At 41.1% G+C, this 21,539-nt stretch overlaps 3 protein-coding genes across 23 annotated transcripts in view; 1 reads left to right on the top strand and 2 right to left on the bottom strand.

Annotated features, from left to right (window-relative positions):
• Positions 1–21,539, bottom strand: part of LOC127531965 (zinc finger protein OZF-like) — a 320,874-nt gene that overhangs the window by 55,700 nt on the left and 243,635 nt on the right. The gene's annotated exons all lie outside the window — the stretch shown is intronic.
• LOC127530226 (NACHT, LRR and PYD domains-containing protein 3-like) overlaps positions 1–21,539 on the bottom strand; it is a 499,749-nt gene that overhangs the window by 364,163 nt on the left and 114,047 nt on the right. The window lies entirely within an intron of this gene.
• Positions 1–21,539, top strand: part of LOC127531911 (NLR family CARD domain-containing protein 3-like) — a 116,674-nt gene that overhangs the window by 94,516 nt on the left and 619 nt on the right. Inside the window, exon 7 of the mRNA XM_051942322.1 lies at positions 19,767–19,775. Within this exon, the coding sequence (XP_051798282.1) occupies positions 19,767–19,775 (9 nt within the window). The remainder of the gene's footprint in view (positions 1–19,766; positions 19,776–21,539) is intronic.

The raw sequence follows: 21,539 nt of genomic DNA, 5'->3' as shown, positions 1-21,539 counted from the left end.
GCAGTGAACCAACAGTTTGTGCAATATTTAGTAGGTAAATGAATAAAGAGCCTAGTCCAGTAGTGCAGTGTGTGTATGAATGTGTGTCTGCTTGTGTGTGTATGTGGGGATGCGTGCATGCATGTGTATTTGCGGGGGAGAGGTGGTGATGATATGAAAACAGAGTCTACAGAGACCTGTTCAGTAGCCCGACAGCTTCGGGGAAGAAGACTTCAAATGAAGGAGACATTTTGTGCAACATATCAAGTATCATAAAAGTCATTCCCAGTGGAATTCAAGTCTGTGCAGTGGACGTTGAGGAACCATCCTGCTGCTGTCCAGCCATGCTCTGTTAAAATGGATGAGAATGTGCAATACTTCAGTGTAGGCTAAATGTCACACTCTATATTCCACCCAAAATCTGAATGGGAAGAGAACTATCAGTAACATAGCTCTGTATAAAACTTAAACTACCATTTGGATAAATCTTTGGAGTGTTACCTACTTACAATTACAAGGTCTGTGGTGTGAAGGGGCCAAAAGAAAAAAAGACACAAAAGAGAACTAAATAATCATATGTATATACACACACACACACACACACACACACACACACACACACACACACACACACACACACACACACACACACACACACATATACACACGTGGACAAAATTGTTGGTACCCCTCAGTTAAAGAAGGAAAAACCCACAATTCTCACTGAAATCACTTGAAACTCACAAAAGTAACAATAAATAAAAATTTATTGAAAATTAAATAATCAAAATCAGCCATCACTTTTGAATTGTTGATTAACATAATTATTAAAAAAAACAAATTAATGAAGTAGGGCTGGACAAAAATGATGGTACCCATAACTTAATATTTTGTTGCACAACCTTTTGAGGCAATCACTGCAATTAAACGATTTCTGTATTTGTCAATGAGTGTTCTGCAGCTGTCAACAGGTATTTTGGCCCACTCCTCATGAGCAAACAGCTCCAGTTGTCTCAGGTTTGATGGGTGTCTTCTCCAAATGGCATGTTTCAGCTCCTTCCACATATGTTCAATGGGATTCAGATCTGGGCTCATAGAAGGCCACTTTAGAATAGTCCAACGCTTTTCTCTCAGCCATTCTTGGGTGTTTTTGGCTGTGTGTTTTGGATGGTTGTCCTGTTGGAAGACCCATGACCTGCGACTGAGACCAAGCTTTCTGACACTAGGCAGCACATTTCTCTCCAGAATGCCTTGATAGTCTTCAGATTTCATCGTACCTTGCACACTTTCAAGACACCCTGTGCCAGATGCAGCAAAGCAGTCCCAAAACATTACTGAGCCTCCTCCATGTTTCACCGTAGGGACAGTGTTCTTTTCTTCGTATGCTTGGTTTTTGAGTCTACGAACATAGAGTTGATGTGCCTTACCAAAAAGCTCCAGTTTGGTCTCATCTGTCCAAAGGACATTCTCCCAGAAGCTTTGTGGCTTGTCAACATGCATTTTTGCAAATTCCAGTCTCGCTTTTTTATGAGTTTTTTTCAGCAGTGGTATCCTCCTTGGTCGTCTCCCATGAAGTCCACTTTGGCTCAAACAACGACGAATGGTGCGATCTGACACTAATGTACCTTGGCCTTGGAGTTCACCTTTAATTTCTTTGGAGGTTGCTCTGGGCTCTTTGGATACAATTCCAACGATCCGTCTCTTCAATTTGTCATCAATTTTCCTCTTGCGGCCACGTCCAGGGAGGTTGGCTACTGTCCCGTGGGTCTTGAACTTCTGAATAATATGAGCCACTGTTGTCACAGGAACTTCAAGCTGTTTAGAGATGGTCTTATAGCCTTTACCTTTAAGATGTTTGTCTATAATTTTTTTTCGGATGTCCTGGGACAATTCTGTCCTTCGCTTTCTGTTGTCCATGTTCAGTGTGGTACACACCTTTTCACCAAACAGCAGGGTGACTACTTGTCTCCCTTTAAATAGGCAGACTGACTGATTATGAGTTTGGAAACACCTGTGATGTCAATTAAATGACACACCTGAGTTAATCATGTCACTCTGGTCAAATAGTTTTCAATCTTTTATAGAGGTACCATCATTTTTGTCCAGGCCTGTTTCATTAGTTTGTTTTTTTAAATAATTATGTTAATCAACAATTCAAAAGTGATGGCTGTTTTTGATTATTTAATTTTCAATAAATTTTTATTTATTGTTACTTTTGTGAGTTTCAAGTGATTTCAGTGAGAATTGTGGGTTTTTCCTTCTTTAACTGAGGGGTATCAACAATTTTGTCCACGTGTGTATTTGGGGAAACGAAAGTTTCAAACCTGGGAGACAAGATGCAGGTTTCAAACACTGGATGGATTTGGGGATAAGTAAAATAGGAGACTTATTTACTGAAGACTGTCTGATGTCTTTCCAACAGTTAATAGATAAGTATAACCTCCCAAGGAAACATTTCTTTAAATATTTACAAATTAGAAGTTTTGTACATGCTCAGAGTAAAACTTATTTGAGACCTTCATTTTTTTAATTGAGCAATTTACAATTACTCATTTACAAGGCAGGGGGCAGTTATCAAAGCTCTATATTATGCTTCTGGATGGTATGAAGGAAAACTCCCACTCGTATTTATCATCTTGGAGGAATGATTTGCAGATAGATATATCCACGGAGGAATGGAGGAAGGCCTGCTTTTTGGCTCAAACCCAGAGTATTATTACCAGAGGCAGGTTATTGCAATATAAATGGCTCTTCAGGAACTACATTACTCCTGTTAAAATAAATCATTTTAACCCCAATATTTCGGACAATTGTTATAAGTGTAAGATAGAAAAAGGTACTTTGCTCCATTGCATATGGGAATGCCAGGAGATAAAAACATTTTGGAGGGATACCCTTTGCCTGATTTCAAGACTAACAGAATGCACAATCCCTGTTGAACCTAAATTGTGTTTGTTGCATATGTATCCTGAGAATTTTGAGGCAAGTGTTAAAAAAGGAAAGCTGATTGATTTTTGTTTGTTGCAAGTCAAGAGAGTAATAGCTTTGAAGTGGAAGAATGTCCTGATTCTGCTCAGTGGTTGAAGGAGATGTCTTCACACCTCGCTTTAGAAAATTGACGTATATACTAAAAGGGAAAGTTGACGACTTTAACGACATGTGGTCGCCGTTTTTACATTTTATGGACACTTTGCCCAATGGCTCCCAGGTACGAGAAGGTGAAGGAAGTTAACTTAATTTTCAATAACGATGATTTATGCTTTTTTTTTCTCTCTTTTTGTTTGGGTATCTATTATATATTTATATTTTTTTACTATTATAATTTTGTACTTATAATTTTAATTTGATGTATTTACTTATTTATATGCTTATTTTCTGGCTGACCGAACTCTTCAGCGGAGGACTTTGTGGGGTGGTGGGGTGGGGGTAATGTTTTAGGGGAACTTCTGTGTTTTGTATGTATGTTCTTTCAAATGGAAAAATCAATAAACAAATTGGGGGGGAAAAAAAATGAAGTGAAATGAGAGCAAAAGAGGGACATTTATGAAAAAACGTGTTTTTTTTTTGGCCCTCATTCCTTCTTCAGGGCCCCTGGAGGTCTGAAAAGGTGCATGAGCGTTCACATTAACCTCTGTATATAGAACCTGTGCAGTTTGGTCCAAATTGGTGAAGGAATGTGTGAGATTTTGACCTTTTTAGCCCATTTTGAAGCATTTGGACATTAAAGGGTTAATCGTCGAGTGAGAAACCGGCCGTGCTCTGTCCCCTTTTGAGCTAACTCTCTGAAAAAAAAATACGCAAGGTCAGGAGGTGGTCCAGTAGGAGTGTGTCCGATTTGGTGTCACTAGACCCAAAAATGACCGAGCAGGAATGATTTTTACATGTTTGAAGGCCTCAGGCTTCATAACTACTAGTAGGCGTCACTGCTGAATAAAGCAGGTTCCCATTGGGCTAGACCCTTGAAAACAGATACAGTGCTTCATGTGACTGCTCTGAATAGTTGTATCTTTATTTCATCACTGATGTGAAGTTCTTTATATGTGGGCAATGTGTCTTTATTAGTGAAAAGACAGGACATTGTAATTGTAAGATGTCATGGCGCTATGTGTGCTGTTTGCATGTTGGACATTGTTTTACACAGACACCACCGAAGAAGAAAGGTGCTGGAAGTGCAGCTCTCACTGCACGTTGTTGTTCAGAAGAATGTATTAGCCGGTAAAGACCGCGCCAGAAGAAACTGTGATAAGTGGAATAATTTAATGCACCATTTTTCAGTAAATAAGAAAGACTGAAACACCGTCTCCGCACATTTTATTTAAATAGAGGCAGTTAAACGTATCAGTTCTCCCGACCACGGTCAGGAAGCGGACAGCAGCAAAGGTTAACAATAGATATCGTCAGTAACTACACAAATATGTTTAGAGCTCAGATAACGACACAATGTAACGAATAAATACAATAACATATAGGCCTACGCCATTTGGTTTAGCCTGTGGATGCGTCCTTAGCAACCACCATAGCAACGGTGGAAAACATAACAGTGTAACAATTCCATTCGGAGACATGAAAGACTCATAATAACAAACAAACCAAAGATCATACACAAGAACTGAACAAATATTGTGAAATTAAAATGTATATTTTTCACTAGAAATGTCACCAAAATGCTTTTTTAAGTCCAAACCCTCTTGAAATAATGCATTTTCCACCGAGAATGAAAGGAAAGGCCGCCATGTTTTCATTTTGAGAGGCCCGCAGCAAGCAGTCACGTGACCTGTCGTCAGGCCAATAGAAAATAGGGAGAAAAAAAAAAAAAAGTAAACATTTTACAATTTTCAGACCTTTATTGTGAGACTGTTACATTTTGTTGTGTGGACAAACATAGGTATTTCACATTTGGCCATGAGACTGGGTTGTTCATTCACTGGTTGGTTGAATTTCTGCACCAGAACTATGCAGTTAGAAAAACACCATGATTTGGTTAAAATATGAACCTTTGAAAACATGTTTGAAGACTTTGTCATTTTCTGTTACCAGGTGGACAAGAAATAAAAGATGTTGATTAGAAACATATCAAACATGTATTTTAGTTAAATGTGAACATCATGTTGACAGACAGAATTACCTGAAATAAAATAAGGTGATAAAGTGAATGTTCCAAGCAGCTGGTTCAGAGCAGAACTTCCTCACCATCTAAACCTGCAGAAAGAGATTTAACAGAACTCAGCGATGTTCCATGAAGATGGTTTTAATGACTCTACAACCAGTCAGAAGTCACACATTAATGTACAGATGTGTTCACATTAATAAACTGTTTGTTGAATGAGAAGCTGAACTGAAGAAGACTGAGAGAAAACTGAAGACAGTGATCCAGAACAAGATCCAGGAGGTTCATGTTTTCTCTCTGATCATTGATCTGCTCTCATCTCTAAAATAGAGAGAGGGAATAACAAACCTGAGAGAAAACCAGAATCAGGGAAGGTTGCTATCGGCCTTGACCAGTCAGTAGGGATGATGGGGAAATTCACACCCCAGTGGCCACAGACTGTAATATCAGGTGATTTCCTTCCATTGGGAGCAACTTCAGGTTCAGTGTCTAACCCAAGGACCCTGATGGAGGGACCAGGGATTGAACCACAGCTGCATCAGCATTTTTCAAAATTGAATAAAGCCGCAAACGCGATTATACAAACATTATACACCCATGGAAAGCTTAGATTCTCATGAATCTGCCGGTATAAACCACTTTCAGATGTGATTACCACAGCGGGTAATATAAACACATTTGTCCAACAAACAACAAATCATGTAAACAGCATAACTCACCTTTGAAGGCTCATAACTGGTCACAGATGAAAATTTTCACAAGAAACGGCCGTAATCCAAGCTAGGCGTCCAGACAAAACTAGCAAGTAAAATATTTTGTCCAAAACATGTCTTTAAATCAGTAAATAATCCACAAATAGCTCGGCTTCGTGCACCCGCACATCGCGATGCGCATTCCATACTCCCTGCATTTCTCTTCATATCTTTATGTAAGCTTATGTAGCAATATTTTTAGCGAACTACTGCTCAAAATGGTGGCTGAACTCTAACCTTTTGATTGACATCTCATTTCAACCAATCAAGTGACTTTGATCGGCCTTCCAAGGCTAAACGGCCAACCGTTTACGAGAGTGACAAATTTGGACGGGATTTGTTTCCCTAGTAACTACTGAGCAAATCACGTCAGAGGAAAGTTTTGACTGACAGGTCTTGTAGCCAATGAGCCTGCTGAATAGCAGGAAATAAATAGAGGCTCTGTGTCATACAACTGGCTTGAGAACCCAAGCAGCAGGCATACACAGGCAGGTAGATTAATAAGGATTTAATGGAAAACAAAACAAATACTTAAATAAGGAAGCAGGTGGAAAACAGCAGCAAAAGAAATTAAACTAAACTCAACAGACTAATCTAAACAGAAAGCGGACCTGAAGGCTGAGGTAAAATACAACAAAAACTAGATGAATAAAAAAGGGGAAGGAAGCTTACTGAGTCCAATCCAGTGACTAGCGGCAAGATAGAGTCCAGGGGAAAAAACAGAGTCCAGAGAGTGACATGCAGAACTGGAGAGCAGGGTGAAGCGGCTGGCAGGACGCGGATGAAGCAGGGAGGGTGAGTCAATGAGCCGGCAATCAGCTGTGAGTGGAGCTGGGCTTTTATCTGATGCTGTCATTTGGGCCAGCTGTGTAGAGCAGCACAGCTGATTGCCATTTGGCAGATGAGTCTGCTCTGAGGACTGAAACAGGGGAACTGTGACACTCTGCTAGCAGGGTTGTGTGACTTTTCACACCTCTCCACCAGCAGCGGCTGTCTGCCTCTCTCTGTCCCTCTCTGTCTGTGTTACTGATCCGTCACTGATCCACACTGAAGCTTATCTGGAGTGCTTTTTTGAGTTGTTTATGAGTTTTTGGAGTGAAAATAATGTCAAAACGGAGTGAAAAACACAAATATACCATTGTGCCCAGGGTGTGCAGAGGGTGTACAAAATGTACAACGCCTGGCCATAGCCCTACAAATACATGTGTGAAACACTCATTTCTTGTAGTATTGCTCTGAAATTTTGACCTGAACGAGGTAAGACCCCAGGGTATTGTACTATTGTGTTTTCAGGCTCTCACAGTGCTGACACACTTATTTTCAGGTGTTCTATTAGGGAAAAAATTCAGGCGAGAATAAAATCCTTAGATTAGACCCTTGTGCCGTCAGAAACATGGGTGTAGCATGGCTAGGCTAGTACAATACAGTAAAAAAAGACAAATTTGGACAACAAGATCTAGGATTAAAGTTTATGTCTGTAAAAGGAGCAGATGCTGTTCCTCTGAGGTTGAAGTCTCCTTGTTGTTCTTTCCTCTGTCCATCATGTTCATGATGATACACTGGAAAGAAAATGTACAGGAGAGGTTCAAAAATAAGATTCATTTACACAAAAGGTCTGAGCCTTGACTCTGCAGACAGAAAGCATGATCATTTTAACACGCACACACTACCAGTCTACAGTTTGGACACTACTTCTCATTTTAGAATGTTAACAGAGTGTCAGTCGTCTTCCAGTGTCCTTCCCTTCTGGCCATGTCCATCCACTCTGATCAGCATCTACCACATCTAACTATGATTACTGGGACCATTGATCTCTCTGATCATTCAGTAGATGACAACTTTTAAAATTCTACTTTCTCATGTTCAGTTGCCAAGACGATGTGTCCTCATTTAAAGTCGGCAGGACAGGCAGAACATTAGAAAGACCCTTTTAGCAAATTATCCAACAACCTCCACCACACCAACACAACTGTTCATTAACTGCTGATGTTATCTTTGACTTTATCAGGGAGTCGCGATGACTTCAGAGGTCCTCAGAAACATCCTGGATGATCTGGATGATGATGAGCTGCATGAATTACAGTCGTTCCTGCAGCAGCCCAACAATGTTCAAGGCCTCCCAGCCATCAAAGAGAGCCGAGTAAAGAAAAAAACAAATGTGACACTGTGGATGTGATGGTGGAGATTTATGGACCTCAGAGAGCTGTGCAGGTGACCAGGGTGGTTTTAGAGAAGATCCACAGGAATGATCTGCTGGAGAGGTTTCCTCCCAGCAGCTCAGGACCAGAAGGTCAGTCACAAGACAAGTACAACATGATATTACAGTCAGAAAGATGCATGAAGGTTCTGTTACAGTCTGATAGAGTTCAGGTTCTGTTACAGTCTGATAGAGTTCAGGTTCTGCTACAGTCTGATAGAGTTCAGGTTCTGTTACAGTCTGATAGAGTTCAGGTTCTGTTACAGTCTGATACAGTTCAGGTTCTGCTACAGTCTGATAGAGTTCAGGTTCTGCTACAGTCTTATAGGGTTCAGGTTCTGTTACAGTCTGATAGAGTTCAGGTTCTGCTACAGTTTGATAGAGTTCAGGTTCTGTTACAGTTTGATAGAGTTCAGGTTCTGTTACAGTTTGATAGAGTTCAGGTTCTGTTACAGTCTTATAGGGTTCAGGTTCTGTTACAGTCTGATAGAGTTCAGGTTCTGCTACAGTCTTATAGGGTTCAGGTTCTGCTACAGTCTGATAGAGTTCAGGTTCTGCTACAGTCTTATAGGGTTCAGGTTCTGCTACAGTCTGATAGAGTTCAGGTTCTGTTACAGTTTGATAGAGTTCAGGTTCTGTTACAGTCTTATAGGGTTCAGGTTCTGTTACAGTCTGATAGAGTTCAGGTTCTGCTACAGTCTTATAGGGTTCAGGTTCTGTTACAGTCTTATAGGGTTCAGGTTCTGCTACAGTCTGATAGAGTTCAGGTTCTGCTACAGTCTGATAGAGTTCAGGTTCTGTCAGTTTTTCCTGAGTCCACATTAAGGTCAGTTCTTCTGTAAAATCTACTGATCAACCCTACTGACTGAATGCTGCCCCCTGCTGTTTAAACCTTGATAGAACACCAAAATTAGTTCTGTATGAGCTGACCTTCTGTGGAAGCAAAGCATGTCCTCACCTGTTCTCACCAAATTATGAGTCGATCAGACAGTTTCTGAAGATTCTTCATTCATCCTGTTTAGCTGGGAGTGGTCCTGCAGTTTACAACCAGAGGGAAGCTGACCAATCAGCTCTCAGTAAGGACAGAGACATGATGTTGAAGCAGCTGCTTTCCAAATCACAAACCTTTAAGTTTAAATACATCCTACATAAAGTGTTCACTGTGTCCTGCATACAATTAGAACATCCTACTTGATAATATGGAGCCTTAAACTGTGACTGTCCCAGTCTGTAGTAATGTGGTGTCATCTGACTGAGTCTCAGCAGCTCAAACTTATTTATATTTCCACGACACACTGTTAAGTGCTGTGACAGTTTATAGAATGTGGGTCAGAACAGCCAGAAAAACATGTTAGTTTTCATTCTACAAAATCAGTTTGAATGCTGTAGGACATCTGAGTGTTTCTGACATACTACATTTAACATAATATGTACTGGAACATACTCCATCTTTTTCTGTGTGTACCATCTGACATGTTAGTATGTAGTACTATGTAACATTATGTTATACCTTTAGACCATCGACAGCCTCCCAGTGACCTAAAGCAACACAGAGAAGTGTTGTCCAAAAAGTCGAGGAAACTTGCCTATCTCTGTACTGCCTCCATCCACATTCCTGTCCTGTTTTCTCTGATAGTTAACCATTTGGGTAGCCCTTTAGCTGAGTTGCCCTTTCAGTCAGTTTTTTCACTCACTTTCCTCCAAATGATCAGGGTTAAGTTGCGGCTTTATGTGTACAGTTTAGGATGAAACTCACAGGAATATGTTTGGATATTTATAATTCCCATTCACTAGAATAACCTTTTTCAAGCATTAAACATCTCACACACAATTGGCACAACTTTTATTACCATCAGAAGTTATAAGTGGTTTATTAAAATTTCAGCCTCTTTGTAGTTGCTTGTGTTTACTTTTTCTAACAGCAGAGGTTTCTGTAGACACACACCTCACACTGTTCGCTTCTTCTTTGACACAGATCAGACTGTTCCGGGACCAGAACCACGTCCCATCACATATTACCAACAGAAGCTTCAGTCAAACTTCCAGGACACGTTTAAGGTTACAACAGAGGGGTGGGATGAAGATAAGCACCGTCTGGTTGATATCTACACAGAGCTGTACATCACAGCTGGCCGGGACGTGCACGTCAACACACAGCATGAGGTCCTACAGATTGACAAGGTGTGGAAGTCATCAGACACAGAGACACAGATCCAACCCAGAGACATTTTCAAGCATCCTTCTGGAAAATACATAAACATCAGAACAGTGCTGACCAATGGGATTGCAGGGATTGGAAAAACATTCCTTGTGCGCAAGTTTGTGTTGGACTGGGCTGAAGAAAGAACCAATCAAGACGTGCATCTCATTTTCCCGTTCACTTTCTGTGTTCTGAATTCATTGCAGGGACAAGAGCTTGGTTTGGCAGAGCTCATTCATTTCTGTATCCCAGAAACTAAAGACATCACAGTGGAGGCTCTGAATTACATCTTTACAGCTCTGCAGTCATCAGGAAACAGCAGCTACAAGCAGAGCAGATTCAAACTGCTGTTTGTGTTTGATGGACTGGACGAGAATCGCCTTAATCTGGACTTTGATGTCAACAACACTCACTCCCTGGACGTAACAAAGTCAACTAAAATAGAAGTCCTGCTGAAAGAACTTATCAGTGGAAACCTGTTGCACTCAGCTCACCTCTGGATAACCACACGACCTGCAGCAGCCAATCAGATACCCCCAAACCTCGTCAACATCACAACAGAGGTCAGAGGGTTCACCGACCCACAGAAGGAGAAGTACTTCAGGAAGAGATTCAGAAAGAAGAAGCAGGCCAGCAGCATCATCTCCCACATGAAGAAGTCACGAAGCCTCCACATCATGTGCCACATCCCAGTGTTCTGCTGGATCACTGCTACAGTTCTGGAGGAGCTGCTGGAAACCAGAGAGGGAGGAGATCTGCCCAGAACCCAGACTGAGATGTACTCAGAGTTTCTAAGATTTCAGATTGATCACACAGAAGAAAAGTACGGTCTAGAGAAGAGGATTCAGTTCATAAAGTCATTAGCTAAACTGGCTTTTGAACAGCTGCAGAAGGGAAACCTGATCTTCTGTGAGAAAGATCTGAGAGAAAGTGGCATTGATGTGAGTGAAGCTTCAGTGTACTCAGGGGTGTTCACAGAGATCTTCAAAGCAGAGCAAAGACAGAAACAGGAAGACAAGGTGTTCTGCTTCGTCCATCTTAGTGTTCAGGAGTTTCTGGCTGCTCTTCATGTCCATCAGACCTTCATCAACTCTGGAATCAACCTGCTGGAAGAACAACAAACAACCTCCAACAAACCTGATCCAACAGGTTTCTATCAGAGAGCTGTGGACGAGGCCTTACAGAGTCCAAACGGACACCTGGACTTGTTCCTGCGCTTCCTCCTGGGTCTGTCACTGCCGACCAATCAGAATCTCCTACAAGGCCTGCTGACACAGACAGGAAGTAGCTCACAGACCAATCAGAAAACAGTGGCGTACATCAAGAAGAAGATCAGGGAGAATCTGTCTGCAGAGAGAAGCATCAATCTGTTCCACTGTCTGAATGAACTGAAGGATGTTTCTCTAGTGGAGAAGATCCAACAGTCCCTGAGATCAGGACGTCTGTCCACAGATAAACTGTCTCCTGCTCAGTGGTCAGCTCTGGGCTTCATCTTACGGTCATCAGAAGAAGATCTGGACGTGTTTGACCTGAAGAAATACTCTGCTTCAGAGGAGGTTCTTCTGAGGCTGCTGCCAGTGGTCAAAGCCTCCAAGAAAGTTGTGTAAGTAGTTGGAGACTGAAGATCCTTTTTCATTTTGCTGCTGTTTCATCAGTATAATGTGCTTTTTGTCTCTTCAGACTGAGTGGCTGTAATCTGTCAGAGAGAAGCTGTGGAGCTCTGTCCTCAGTCCTCAGCTCCCAGTCCTCCAGTGTGACAGAGCTGGACCTGAGTAACAACAACCTGCAGGATTCAGGAGTGGAGAGTCTTTCTGCTGGACTGGAGAGTCCACACTGTAAACTGGAAGCTCTCAGGTCAGGACTCATGCTTTGAAACTGATGTGATTTCTATCAGTGGATAAACAGCTAACCTGAGTACAATCATTTCTGCTGATGGGATTCATCAAATGAGCTTTTACTGAACTTGTGCAGGACTTTGTCAGGGTTTATTTTTGACATGATTAAATCCCACTAATCGTTGATTTGCTTGAGACGCATGAAATGTGCAGCAAAATGTATCTGAAAGACAAAGAAGAAAAGAGAGTGAGAAACATCCAGCCAAGTGTTGTCCATCAGGTTTGTGTTGTTTTGTGTGTGCAGGCTGTCAGGCTGTCTGGTCACAGAGGAAGGCTGTGCTTCTCTGGCCTCAGCTCTGAGCTTGAAGACCTCAAATCTGAGAGAGCTGGACCTGAGCTACAACCATCCAGGAGACTCAGGAGAGGAGATGCTGAGAGCTAAAGTGGAGGATCCACACTGTAGACTGGAAACTCTCAGGTACAGACAGACAGGAACCTTTTAGCCTAGCTTAGTGCTTCTTAAATAGTGGCGCCCCCTGGGGGCAGTGAACACACACCACAGTGCAGGAGATCTGAAATACTACAAACAAACACACAGAAGACACAACGGAAAAATATTTAACAGGAATGAGAAGAAAGGCAGAGAGAGAGACGGAGATAATGAGACAAACAAAAATCTCCTGAAAGCTCAGATGAGGAAATGTGACGAAGCATCTGTAGCTCTTAGCTTCACTGTGACTACGGTGGGAGACGAGGAAGCTAGCGATGTGGGGCAGCCACTGGATGGAGGAGATACTGACTGATTGGAGAACCTGCAGGAATTTGTAGAAAGCAGCGGCTATGATGCCACCTCAGTGATTCCATGTATGAAGCAGCTTATTTCATGACTGATGGATTCTTTAAGAAGTAGTTCCCTGAAAACAGTTCCCAGTATGAGTGGCTGAGAGATCCTTCCAGTGCTCCCACTGGTTCCAGCTCTGCAGAGGAGGAGCAGCTCATCAACGTGACGTCTGAGGTTCACATCTCAGACTCTGAGTGAATTGTGTCTGAGTGTAGAGAGGCAGAATCCACTCTGAGGGCTGTGGACATTCTTCTGCTGATCTTTGTGAGAGCGGCTTCTCTGCTGCTGGAGACCAGGTCCAGATCCTCCTAAACACGGAGTAGGAGCTGAGAGTTGCAGCGTCATGCTTCAAACACGCTTTGAAAAGTTGTTGGTTAAAAAGGAGCTCATTGTAGCCGTTAATCCTGACTTCATCATTCTGATTAAAAATCAGCTCAATCAGTGGAAGTGTTTCTATGTTGAGCTCCTGAGGGAAAGATGCTGATCACTTTGATTATTTATTGATTTTATTTCAGGTTATTTTCACCATCAAATGGATCGATTAGTCGGTTAAAAATGTTTAGAGTTTCCAGAAGGATTAAATTTGTTGACTTTAAGGCTAATTGATGCATTTTAAACTAAAAAAGGTTCATAAAGTTGTTCTTTGTTGGAAGTGGATCTAGATTTCTTTCTTTTTCTTTCTTTTTAGTTTTCCTTCATGTACAGAGGTGGACTTGTAATAATTCATAGACTAATGATGCTATTTGTAGCGGTGGTGGAGGGTAGGGGGCGCTAAATGTTTCCTTCTTCCTGAGGGGCTGAACAGAAAACACCTGAGAATCAGTGGAAGAGAGAAACACCAAGGATGGAGCAGGGGCCTATTTCACGAAGCAGGTTTTACAAACTCTGAGTTTCTTCTACAACTCTGAGTTGATCTACTCTGAGATAGAAAACTCTGAGTTTTCGGTTTCACAACGGCTGATTTGAGTTGGTTTAATCAACTCGGAGTAGTTTGACCCGGAGTTACGCACGTGCACCGCAACTCTGAAAAGACAGCATCAATGGAACCCCGATTCGACGAGTCACCATGGAAACGGGGAAGCGAAAGGCTGCGTTTTTGAACTGGAAGTTTTTAACGCGCTCATATGGCGAGTTTGAACACGTTTTTAGAAAGAAGTGCAACACCGCTGCAGCTGCAAAAGAGAGGGAGACGGCGTGGAGAACAGCCCGGATCAATGCGTAAGTTTAAATGTAGTCCTTTGTAATCGTAATAATATTACAGGGAATAACTGTCTGAATGGTAGAATATTAAGTTATTTCATTTAGGGGAAATCCTGCAGGACAGCAGCTTAAGATGAAATATAAAAACATTGTTCAAACAGGTCAGACCTCGGCATTATTTCATGGAGGTACTTCATGTTGATCATGTTTTACATTGTAAAGTAGCCTAAATATTAAGTGGCTGTTTGACTGTGCAGTTGTTTTATCCACACATGGCCTAAATGTCTGCATCCATATCATGTCCTGTTAAATAATTAAGACTATTTAAACTAACATAGACTTCTGCTCAGCCAACAGAAAGAAAGCAGATGCCTGTAAAACGGTGGAATAAAATGTCATGGATGCATATATTTATATATATATATATATATATATATATATATATATATATACCTTGTAATTGTAAGGAGGCAACACTCCACAGATTTCTCCAAATGGCAGTTTAAGTTTACTGAAACATGTAACTGATGTAGGATGAAGAGGATGAAACTGTGTCTGCTGCCTTTACAGAGGGGGATCCAGAAAGGCATACAGAGCTATGTTACTGATAGTTCTCTTCTCATTCACATTTTGGGTGGAATATAGAGTGTGACATTTAGCCTACACTGAAGTGTTGCACATTCTCATCCTTTTTAACAGAGCATGGCTGGACAGCAGCAGGATGGTTCCTCAGCTTCCACTGCACAGACTGACAGTGAGATGGATGTTCAGGAAACACCAGAGCTTCATTCTGTGGAATTCATGTGCAACTGTATAACTTAATGTCCTCTATGTATTCCCAGTTATCAGTAAAACAGATTTATAAACTGCATTTGCTGAGGAAAAATCCAAAAAACAGATTAGGAGGGCAGATCTGGAAATTGAAATACTGGAGCACAAGTTAGAGGTGGTGATGGTCACAGGTGAATTATGTTAACTACTGGAACATGAACTGAACTATCTTTTATTTGTAGGAAATAAAGAAGAGCAAATGAAATGTGTATCATGTCTTTATTTGCTGTGGTGGTGATGATGGTGACTTAAACTCTAAAGTGATTATTGCATACGGTGTCTCTGACTGCTCTGCTGTCCTGGATAGCTGCAGGTGGATGGGCTCATCATCTGGGTCTTCAGTTTGTAGGGCAGGGTGTTGCTCTCCTCTAATAGTGGTAACATTATGAAGAACAACACATGCCACAGTAATATCACAGGCCCTCTCAGGGGTCACCCTGAGGAGACGTAGGCTCTGGAAACAGGCTTTCAGCAGGCCTATGGTCATCTCCACCCGGGCTCTGGTCCTGCAGTGAGTCCGGTTGAAGTTCTGTTGGGGGCCTGGTTCAGGGTCAGGGTATGAGGTCATCAGCCTGGGTTGGCATGGTAACCCCTGTCACCCAGCAGAAGGCCATCAAACTCTCCTGTAATGTATAGAGGATACATCAGAGTATATTAAAGGAGGGAGACAAGAGAATTCTATTGTGAAAATCTTTATGCTGCTGACCACGCTGCAGTCTGTTGCTCAGGTTAGACTCTCCATAAATCCTGGAGTCATGAACAGACCCAGACCACTTGGCCTCCACATTAGAAATGATGTATGCAGCATCACATATGATCTGGACAGTGCAGAGAATGACAGATGTTGAACTATGATGCAGTCTTTAACATTTAGAAACAGTAGTCAGTCTACCTGTAACCTACCTGCACATTTATGCTGTGAATGGACTTCCTGTTCATGATGTGAGGGAGCTGTGATGGGGATGTGTGTGCATCTATGCAGCCAATCACACTGGGAAATCCTAAAAGAAATTAAAATGACTAATCCCAGTCTGAGGCTGCAGCACAATGTCATGAACAGAATATGATTTAAAATGAATTTAACAGATCTCTGCATCATTCACCTGTAATCCTGTGGAACTCCTCCTTGATGCTCTGACAGGTTTGTGTCCAGGAAAACCACAATGATGAGTAAAAGTCGTTTCAGAGCCAGGAAAACTTTTCTGACTGTCCTGGGTCAGGGGCCAAAAGTATAATCTGTTTTTCTGACCAAACCAACAAACGAAAAAGGGAAAAACAGCTCAATTTTCCTTTTTTCGTTTTCAACCAAAAACGAAAAAACGGTTTTTTCCTTTCTCAATTCAAAACCAAAAATGAAACCAACACAAGCAAATTACGGCCGAATTTCGTTTTTTGGATTTCAATTTTCCCTTTTTTCGTTTCAGGTCTCAAAACGAAAAAACGGAAGCACGTGACCCCTGACCGTCATGGGTCAAATGGACTCCCTACCAAAAGAAAAGCCTTACTGATAAATGGGTGATAAAAGATAAATTACGTTAAATAGCGTTTTTATTTTTGCACAGTATTTATTATATACACTACTAGGCTTGTGATAATGTTAGAAAATAATAATTATTATTATTATTATTAACAACAATACTACTACTACTACTACTATAACAATAATAATAATAATGATAATAATAATAATAATTACAGGTCTGCTGCCTGGCCTGGATACATCTAATGCGCGGACGCGAGATCGTTAAATGTTCACCTTTGCGATAAGTGTGACATCAACCGGCACTCCGGTTGATGCTATGTCTGTTGATCATAAAATACGTGGATCATTTTAACTTTGTGACATGTCAGCTGCATGGCGTGTGCACTGATTTTTAGTTACAGTAATCCCTAAATAGTTAACCTTACTCTTTACTCGTATATCATCAATTGAGGTTATATCAGAATTTTAGAGAGCGAATAGCTCACACTTATTTAGGTTTAAGTACAAACCTGATGCTTTAGAAAACATGTGGATTGCATTAATTGCAGGCTTTATCTGTAGGGCATTCTTTAAAAACAAGGCTGTATCATCAGCCAACTGACTTCAAAGTCTGCTTCTAGCAGCAATAGAGATGCCTTCCAGCTGACAGAATTTGACAAAATGACAAAACATTTGAGCAACAACCAGGAAGAGGTAAACTGAGACAGGGCAGCCCTGTCTTACCCCTCTTTCCAAACAAAATCTCTGAGTTGTGCCATTACTCAGTTTTACCGAGCTATTGGCGCCAGCATAGAATGTTTTCATCACACTGCAAAAGTATGGCCCAAAACCAAACCTGTTAAGAGCAGAAAACATAAAGGAGTGTTCAACTGTATCAAAGGCTTTGTGAAAGTCTCAAACTAAAATGAAACTGTCATCCCTAATAAGGTCAGCATAGTCTGAGGTCTAAAACTAGCCTCATGTTATTGAAAATATGCCTGTTACTCATAAACCCAGACTGATTCTCATCAATAATAGAGTTAAGAGCATTTTTACATCTTTTAGCAAAAACAAGAGCAAGAACTTTAGAGTCATTGTTCAATAATGAAACTGGTCTCCAGTTATCAATGAAGAGAGGCTCCTTTTTTGGTTTAGGAATTAAAGTAATCCAGCCTTGTGTCATACTTGCTGGAAGAGTCCCTTTACTAATACCTTCAGAAAACTTTGAACAGAAACGGGGCCAAAAGTTCAGCAAAATCTATCTAGAATTCTGAAACAATCCCATCAACTCCAGGTGACTTATTACTCTGAAGTTGCATCGTTGCATCTAATACTTGTTGTTGTGTGAGAGGGGTGTCACACATCAACCGCTCTTCCTCCGTTATAGAGTTTGTAAAATCAACACATTAAACAGTCTATCCATTGCATCTTTGTCAGACTTTGTTTTATAAAGAGAGGAAAAGTAGCTAGAGCAAAACTCACAAATACTGCTCTTACTCTCAGTCACAACTCCATCAATGTTCAGTTGAGACATGGCATTGTACTTAGCATGAGTTTTTTCCAGTTTAAAGAAACAGGAAGTCATTTGTTCACCGTGTTCAAGCCACTTCAGTCTGGATCTACCAAAAGCAGCCTCTGCTTTAACCTTATATATATCATCTAAAGTGTTTTGAAGTTCAATTCATTTTCATTTTTCATCATGTCAGAGATTTTCTGGTGCAATGCTAGCCAAGGACATTATATCTGTGATCACTTTCTCCTCATTTTGGCGTCTAGATTTGGCTAACTCACTTCCATATCTTCTTAAAAATCCACCCATTTCAAATTTAAGGAGTTCCCAATTTTTTCCATCATTTCCTTCCTTCAGAGCATTTAACCAATAAAACTGAATAATTGTACTAAGTTCATGTTTGACATTGTCATGCCTCAATAAAGAGCTCTTCATCTTCCAATCAGAGAATTGCTTGGTGTCAACCATTCCTGGAAGGAGATGTAAATATCTAAGGATGGCTCTATGGTCAGTTAATGGGGGGGGGGGGGGACATCGATTGGAATATTGTCTTTAGAAAGTGATTTAGAGAGCAGCCAGTAATCCAGGCCAGACTGTCTGGAGCCATTTTTATTCCTCCAAGTATTTGGAAACTTCTCTCTCCATACATCACATAAATCATACTTGTCAATGAAAGAGTTGAACTGAACATTTGGCTGTGAGCATTTAGCTGGAGGCCATCTATCATCACCTCATTCATGAGCACATTAAAATCACCTCCTACAATGAAGTAAGCCTCAGGGAATGTCTGAGTTAGAGCTGCAAGTTTACAGTCTAATGTATGAATAAGTTTATCATTTTCTGATTTAGAATTATAACCGTACAAATGAACAATAATCATTGCTTTGCCATTCCAGTCTACTATTAAACAAATCAAATGAGCTTGACTGTCACAGAGTGCATCAATTTTCCAGGAAAACTACCCTTTAAACAAGATCCCCCAGCAGAATGTTCTGTCCATGTCATCACCACATGTCGTTTCCCATTGATTTTTACACAAGTTTACATCTTTAATAAGTGAGTGTGATTCTTGAAAAAAACCAAATCAGTTTTCAGCTGTTTAACATTAAAAATAAAGCTTTACGCTTTACATTATTCCTCAGTCCCCTAGCATTGAGTGAGACAAGTGAAAAAGACATAAAAAAGAAGAAATAAACCAAAAAGCTTTCTAACCTTCTAGCTATGTATATTCTGGCACACACACAAAAAGGAAAGGCAGCTCAGCGACACCTATAACCTGATGTTCTAGTTCATTAAATGAGATTTTCCAAAGGGATTTAAGGCAATGGGCTAGCATAGAGTGATATCACTGAAAAAGAGGAAAAAGAAAAGAAAAAAAGTTCTGTTTTGCTGCACAATTGTAGAAAATGATTTAAAGTTATACAGTCAGTCATGGCACCAGTGAAGTTTGTATCAGTCTGGGAGAATGATGTCACCTCTATGAACGCTCTGGTCCTTTATCAGTGGAACAGTGTGAGAGCCATGTAACGTCCATGTGTGCTGCTGAAAGAGTCTCTGCTGCTCTGACCGTCCTCCTCCTTTCAGGGTGACGCCTGCTGGAGTCCGATGGTTGACACCAGGTCTGAGGAAGTGTAAGTGTGTTTGAATGGATTGATGGAAACAAAGCAGCACATTCAAGCATCTTCAAAGTGTCACATCTCTGAGGTCATCATCAAAGCTTTAATACTGATCACATGATCCATCAATAACTGCAGCTGTGTTGTGTTTGTTCTCTCCATCAGATTCCTGTCAACTCACAGTCGACACAAACACAGTACACAGAAAACTCAAACTGTCTGACAACAACAGGAAGGTGACATTAGTGGAGGAGGAGGATCAGTCGTATCCTGATCATCCAGACAGGTTTGACTGTTATCCTCAGCTGCTGTGTAGAACTGGTCTGACTGGTCGCTGTTACTGGGAGGTTGAGTGGAGTGGAGAGGTTTATATATCAGTGAGTTACAGAGGAATCAGAAGGAAAGAAGACAGTGATGACTGTGGGTTTGGATTTAATGATCAGTCCTGGAGTCTGTTCTGCTCTGATGATTATGGTTACTCTGTCTATCACAATAACAGAAAAACATCCATCAGGTCCTCCTCAGTCTCTCACAGAGTTTCAGTTTATGTGGACGTTCCTGCTGGAACTCTGTCCTTCTACAGAGTCTCCTCTGACTCTCTGATCCACCTCCACACCTTCAACACCACATTCACTGAAACTCTCTATCCTGGATTTGGGGTCTGGTCCAGGTTTGGGTCCTCAGTGTCTCTGTGCTGAGTCTCGTCTCCAGAGTCTCCTCCTGGTAGAGAAACAGTGTTGAACAGATAGTTGAGTCTCTCCATGACTCTGTCCCTCACAAACATGTTTTCACATTCATGGATTAAATGTGTTTCTTTGTCAAATCCTTCTAAATGATTCCTTGTAAACTTGTTCCTCTTCAAAGATGAAGTTGTGATTCTTCCAGGAGCCAAATGTGGTGTTTGCGTCTTTTTCCAGTCAAATGTTGAGAGTGAAAATCAGGATGTGGTGTTCCTCTGACGCTCACTTGAACTAAAAGCATTTGAGCTGCACAAAGTGTGAAATGAGAGAGGAAGCAGTGAATCTCCAAACTGCTGACAGACTTTCACACATTATTGTCCAGTGAAAATCAGCTTTTTGTGCAGCCACACTTGATCCTGATGTGAGTCTTTAAGTCCTGTTCTAGTGATGAAATGAGAACTTCCTTCATCTGTGTCACTCTTTCCAAAGTATTCTGTGCTCTTCTGTCATTTCAACACGGTCTCACGGGGATTCGTGAAACTGTTACGTAAATTTTTTGTTTCTTTTTCGTGCGCACCAACACGATTTTGTCATGTTTTTCGTGCCGCTCACCACGAAATGTTTTTCGTGTTGCTCACAACGAAACCTGCTGTGGTAATCACATCTGAAAGTGGATTATACCGGCGGATTCATGACGATCTAAGCTGTCCATCGGCGTATACTGCTTGTGTGATCGTGTTTGCGGCCGCCGGCCGCCGGACATTCTTTAAATTCCTATGTAAATTGGTAAGTGTACCACCGGGTTATGGTTAGGTTATGGTTAGGGTTATGGTTAAGGTTATGGTTAGGGACGATGTCATGCAAAATATAGCGTTGGATTCGCCATGGTTTTACATTAAAAATATAATACACACATTCGTTTGAAATACGTTCTGGGTGGCACGAAAAGTCCGCCGTTTAAAATACATTGGTGTGCATTTCGTGGTGAGCGGCACGAAAAACATGACGAAATCGTGTTGGTGCGCACGAAACCGAAACAAAAATTTACGTAACAGTTTCACGAATCCTCGTGAGATCGGGCTGGTCATTTATGTCTTATTGATAGATCCATTTTTCATTTTTACTATAAATAAGTGCTTCAATGTTTTTTCATCAGTTTTTTTTTTATCAGATTCTGAATTTCTGGTTTCTATCAGATTGTATTTTTCCATCAAAGCTCCCATAACCCTAGCTATCTGTGGATCAAAATGTTTTCAGCATCGATATGATTCCAGTAGAATTTAAACCCACCAGGACTATCCAGATTACATTGAACTCTGTAAATTCAAC

This window comes from Acanthochromis polyacanthus, chromosome 22, assembly GCF_021347895.1.
Source record: "Acanthochromis polyacanthus isolate Apoly-LR-REF ecotype Palm Island chromosome 22, KAUST_Apoly_ChrSc, whole genome shotgun sequence".
NCBI classification, from domain to species: Eukaryota; Metazoa; Chordata; class Actinopteri; family Pomacentridae; genus Acanthochromis; species Acanthochromis polyacanthus.
This window is presented reverse-complemented; position numbering and strand designations above follow the sequence as displayed.